This window comes from Bos taurus, chromosome 3 (assembly GCF_002263795.3).
Source record: "Bos taurus isolate L1 Dominette 01449 registration number 42190680 breed Hereford chromosome 3, ARS-UCD2.0, whole genome shotgun sequence".
In the NCBI taxonomy this organism is placed as follows: domain Eukaryota; kingdom Metazoa; phylum Chordata; class Mammalia; order Artiodactyla; family Bovidae; genus Bos; species Bos taurus.
This window is the reverse complement of record NC_037330.1, coordinates 43229986-43235985: the sequence shown is the minus strand read 5'-3', so window position 1 is coordinate 43235985 and position 6000 is coordinate 43229986. Positions and strand designations below refer to the sequence as shown.

Genomic DNA, 6000 nt, shown 5'->3' with positions numbered 1-6000 from the left:
GGAGGCAGGCCGGGCCCTCAAGATGGCGGCGGGTGCCCCGAGCGGCTCGGCCCGGCAGTAGTAGCGGGACGGCACTCGCCGCTGGGGCCGGCCGCCCCGGGAGTGGCTGCAGCAGCACCAGGAATCGAGGATGGTAAAATGACCCAGGGGAAGAAGAAGAAAAGGGCCGCGAACCGCAGTATCATGCTGGCCAAAAAGATCATCATTAAGGACGGAGGCACGGTGAGCTGGGTACCGAGCCGGGGAGTGTCGGGCCGGATCTCTTTTCTGCTCCCGACGCGGCCGTCTACAGTCGCCCCTGACTGCCCCACCGCTCCCGGGGGGCCAGTATCTCGGGCTCCCGAGTCTTTCCTCTCTCGCCCCGGCCTACGACCTCCGGGGCACATCCTCCCGGATGGGGAAGGCTCCCGCCTCTCCCGCACCTGCCGCCCTGCCCTCCGGCCGCCGCTGGAGGCCCTGCGGCCTCGAGCCTACGCGCGCCGCCGCCGCGGGCAGGAATCGACGCCGGGCTCCGCCGCCCGCCGCGCCCCTCGCCTTCGCAGCCTCGTCAGCGCCGTCCAGGCCCCGCGAGGCGGTGGCCGCTCTCTGGAAGCGGCCGGCAGCGACCCTGCCCTCCCGTATGCTGCTCCCGGGGTGGCATCTGGCGCTGCGACCCCACTGGGGCCCCGTAATGCGCTCGCCCCCTTTCTCCACGCCGTTCGGGATCAGTGCTTCTGCTCTCGGCTGCGTCCGGTGCGGTAAACACTGTCCGAAGGTGGGCTCTGCTCCTCACCGTCCTCTGTCGGGACTGTGCCGGAGGACACCCGGGGCCTAGACTTAAGTGTGTAGTTTTCAAAGAAGAGTTACCACCCTCTTGTTTTAAAATCACCTGGTGTATTTTAAAACAAGAATACTCGATAGAGTTGATCATGGCCTGAGCGTTAGAAGACCTTAAAAAGGAAGACAGATTGAGGACGAGAAAAATTTTTTTTTTGCTTTTTAGAAATAGTGTCATCAAAATCAACTTTAGGCATTATGCTGCTGTTAACCGGCAGGGGAGATAGGCCTTTTAATTGAAAATAACTCACTTTTTTTTTTTTTTAATGCTGAAAATTCCTCGTTGCTCCTCTCTGGTCTTTGCTGCATTCTTTAATATCAAGTTCTGAACTAGAATAGAAAAGTGAAAGTCATTTCACTTTTTCGAGAAATGTGCAGGAATGGTTCCTTTTATTCCATGTTTGTTTGGAGCCCTCCATTGCTAGCACAGTGCTAAATGTGTAATTAGGCCACCATTGAGGATTTGCTAAATTAATTTGAAATCATTGACAACTTGGTTTGGACATTTCAGAATATGGCCCAGTCAGTATGCTAAAATTTAGAAAGCCTGGGACATATGTAGCAATTACATTATATACCTTTGAAGGTGAAAGTGAAGTTGCTCAGTAGTCTCCAACTCTTTGTGACCCCTATGGGCTGTAGCCTACCAGGCTCCTCCGTCCATGGGATTTTCCAGGCAAGAGTACTGGAGTGGGTTGCCACTCCAGGGGATCTTCCCGACTCATGGGATCGAGCCCTGGTCTCCCGCATTGTAGGCAGACACTTCACCGCTGAGCCACGAGGGAAGTCTGTATACCTTTAGTAACTGTCAAATCTATAGATGTCGTAGCTTTGACATTTGGTGAAAAAAGAACCTTTGAAATTCAAGTCCTCAGATCTCATGTTTTAATTAAACATTAAAAACATTTGATTACATCAGTTATGAATTGTCAAACTTGGTTAGAACTTCATTGATGGGAGAGAAATAGCTTGAAAAAACACTGGTGCCTTTACCAGTCATAAGGACTTAATATTTTAATTTCTTCATACAATCAACAAAATAGAAGCAGCAAAGAATTGTATTTTGTAAAAGCAATTAATATTTAAGATTAATATTGTTTCTAAAAGAGAAGCTGTGTTCAGGAAGCATACCTCCTTTTTCCTTGTTAAGTTCTATTTTGTTACCTCTCAAGTTTTTTTTTAACTCACTTTATAGCAATTAAATCTTGTGAGATTTAGAACAGGTTTTTGGAACAGGTTTTTGTTTTTAATCTTGGTATTTATTAAAGTTGTGAATTTATAGTTTCCTTTTGGACACAAAACACAATTTTTACCCCAGCAGTAGGTTTTTAAGAGGGCATAGAGAATAAATGAATGTTTCTTTTGAGGGATGTGTGCATGGGGGTGTCATCATTTGTCATTTTTGTGCCCTTATGCTGCACTTTCCATTCTCAGAGCACTGGACACCTCTTTAGAATAGGGACTTCGTTTATGCATCGTTTAATGCCACAGGGCCTACTGTGTGAATTTAAAGTGATAAAAACACATTTAGAGTGATTTTTAAAAATGAGTAGCACATTATAAAGATCATTTTTTAGTGTAACTTTATTCATTCCTATATATAATTAGGGGATATTTCTGTTTCTGGACGTGCCAGGGTAATTTTTTTACACTGTTTGTGTTTTAACCTACTCTAGCCATAAGTGAAAATGCATATAATTATTATAGTCATAAAAATTGTTTTTAAATCACATTTGTTTTTCTTCTCTACTTAAAATTGATCAGATTACTGTTATGAACACCTTGGTGTCTGAGGCTGTATGGTCATACATGACAATCTCTGAACAGTGTTTCACATCCCTGGCCAATGGTACTGACCTGATCCCCTTCCATTTTCTTCCTAGTGTTCAACAATGTTAAGATTATTTTGCTTTGTCCCCTGCAAATGGCATCTTTTTAAGCTGGATCAGCCAGTTGTAATGTTCGTAAAGCAAAATTAGTAATGAGTTGTTAATGATTTATCAAAAACTTAGCACATGTTTGTTGTAGTTTTTAACAGTTGAAGAAGTGAACCTTTCTAAACAAGCCAGGTTAATCATAAGTTACTAAATGTTTTTCTTTTCTTGAAATTGTATTTCAGTTGGCTCTGAAGCCTAGGTAAGACTAATATGTTGTCTATTTGAGTAGTACGCAATTAAGGTACATCATATGAGTGTGTGATTCTGTATCAGGAGTTCTTAACTTGGGTTTGTTTACCCTGAAGTTATTTGTAAAATTTTCTTTGTACATCTCTCTAGGGAAATTCCATAAAGGTTTCATACTTCCTGAAAGTTTAAGAACAGTTGTTTTGTATGAAAACAACGTAAGTAACTAAAGAATAGTTTCACAGGTTAAATTAAATAAATATTTACTGGGCTTCTCTGGTGGCTCAATTGGTAAAGAATCCTCCAGCAATGCAGGAGACATGGGTTTGATCCTAGATTGGGAAGATCCCCTGGATGAGGGCTTGGCAACCCCCTCCAGTATCTACCTGGAGAATCACCATGAACAGAGGAACCTGGGGGAGCTACAGTCCATGGGGTCGCAAAGAGTCAGCTACGACTGAGCGACTTTAACTGTCGGTTATCTAGTGAATACCATTTTACTGATGAAAGTAACTGTGATGTTATTGGTGAATTTGCTTTTGGAAGCATTTACACGTAGAATTGGGCTTCCCAGGTGGTTCAGTGGGCGAGGAATCTGCCTACTATGCAGGAGATGCAGGAGACATGGGTTCGCTTCCTGGGTTGGGAAGATCCCTTGGAGGAGGGCATGGCAACCCACTCCAGTATTCTTGCTGGACTATGCCATGGACAAGAGGAGCCTGGTGGGCTCCATGAGGTCGAAAGAGTCGGACACTACTGAAGCAATTGAGCAGGCACACATAGGATTACTGGGTTTAGTTATGTTTTAATGTATGTAACATTTTGCTACATCTCTTATTCATTGCAGACCACTGAGGAGAGTTAAATTAAAACTGCATTCTGACATTTTAGAATGCTTCCAGTTTTGTTGTTAAATCATTACTATGTTTTGTTGTTAGTCACTAAGTTGTGTCAGACTCTTTGCAACCCCATGGACTGTACATCACCCCACCCCACCCCCAGGCTCCTTTGTCCGTGGGATTCCCCAGGGATGGAACCGTGTCTCCTACATTGGCAGGCGGATTCTTTACCACAGAGCCTCCAGTTTGTTTATAGGTATTCTTGGTAGAGCCTAAGAGTTATTTACGTGAGTTATTTGTATTAGCAAAGATAGAAATTTTCCTTATGATTTTTGAAGTTTGCTTGTTTTTTATTCTGATTTTTATTGTTTTGTGAATACAGAGACTACATCTCTGATAAAGTGAAAATATGTAGATTTTTTTCACAAGTGAATTGGTAAAATGACTTTAAAGATCAGATAGAAAGTAAAGCACATGTGAATTGATTTATTAGAAGTACCTGACAAAAGTAGAATTGACATTTCAAATATGCCCAGAGATGCAGAGTACCAGATTTTTATTCCTGATTTCTCTGATTTTAATCACAATAAATAGGAGTCAAAAACCATTTCAGAAGTCTGGCCCTAAGCTCTGATCCTTTGCACTCTTTACCTGCTAGGGTGACTGAAGGAGTTGCAGAATAGCTCTCTGAACCCCCAGAGAGCAGCCACTGGTTTCTAGAGTGCAGGTAAGCCAGGAAGGGGGCCATGGTGCCTTTCAAAAAGCAGTTGTTCTTTGATATCACTAGCCTTTGCCTAGAATCTTCAGGTTGTACACATGTCCATGGCAAGCTTGTGGCAGGCAGAACCATGGATGATTTACCTGTCTACCTCTGTGAGTCAACACTTGCTTTAGGGTAGTAAATGAGTAAGCAGTTTTCTCCATTTGTATTTCCAGTTTGTCTTACTATAGTTTGAAAACCTGCTTCCCATTATCATCTGTGGAAATTCACTTATAGTTGAAGTGTTGAAGTTTAGGAAAAAGAATAGTTTTTCTCCAAAATCATTCTGACAAGTATATATGATTTAAATTTTCAATTATTTAAAAGCTCAAGTTGTCTTTTAGCATTATTTTGAATTGGAAGTGTCAGTTAAAGTAACAGTTGACCATTTCAGCCAGGGTACATATATCAGGATCCCTAAAATGGGTTCATCTCTTTCAGTGCCAGATCACAGTAGCTTGTTCTTAATAATGGCTCTATTTTCTCAATAGTGTATAAATACAGTTATGAATTCTACCACAGGAAATACTTATTAGGGAGTCTTTAGCAAGAGGTGGTCAATATTTCGTCACTTAGCTATATAAATTGAGTAATCAGAGATCACACTAGGACCATTCTTGAGCTCTGTCCTAGACATTGGTGACAGTTTGAGTTTTGTGTTAATGGTTTTGTGTTTTGTTTTGTTTGTTTTTAATTTTATTTTACCTTTTTAGTGAACTTTGTAGTTATTTCAACTGTGTAACCCATTCCGTGTTCATGAGGATAAGCATTTAATGTAATGATTATTTATCTTGATTTAGCAGCCAGCCACATATTTTCCTCTTAAGAATAGAGAGTGCTGCAATGGATTGTCATGTTACTTATCTTTTCAAAATTTATCTCAAAACAGTACAATCATGGGACTTCCTCTGGTGGTCCAGTTGTTAAGATTCCGTGCCAGTACAAAGGCTGTGGATTGGATCCCTAATTGGAGAACTAAGTTCCGTGTGCCATGTGGTGTGGCCAAAAAAATAAAAAGCATATGTAGCAATAACAATCTTAAGCTTTAGATCTTTTTTAATTTTTTTAAGAGTAAAACTTGATCTCACTATATTCTTGTCGAATATTTATAAGTGTATTTCATTCTATTTAGGAGCAGTCTAACCCATACCTCTTCACTTCTCTGATAATATACAAATATTGAATAGCTCTTTAAAATTGATCATAACATGTCAGTAAGTAATTTTAAAGTCTCACTGCAAATTAAGCCAAAGTGAGTTAATTAGTATTCATGCTTGCCAAGTCACTTCAGTCATGTCCCACTCCTTGCAACCCTATAAACTGTAGCCTGCCAGGCTTCTCTGTCCATGGGATTCTCCAGGCAAGAAAACTGGAGTGGGTTGCCAGGCCTCCTTCAGGGGACCTTCCTGACCCAGGGATCCATCAAACCCACATCTTTTCTGTCTCCTGCATTGGCAGAAGG

At 41.9% G+C, this 6000-nt stretch overlaps 1 protein-coding gene across 3 annotated transcripts in view; it reads left to right on the top strand.

Annotated features, from left to right (window-relative positions):
- Positions 1–6000, top strand: part of MFSD14A (major facilitator superfamily domain containing 14A) — a 53784-nt gene continuing 47784 nt past the window's right edge. For 2 of the 3 annotated variants that reach the window (XM_010803166.4, XM_059884453.1), the window contains exon 1: positions 1–222. In XM_010803166.4, coding sequence (XP_010801468.1) covers positions 139–222 — 84 coding nt within the window. In that variant the 5' untranslated portion in view covers positions 1–138. The remainder of the gene's footprint in view (positions 223–6000) is intronic. The other variant, NM_001102038.1, reaches the window with a different exon arrangement.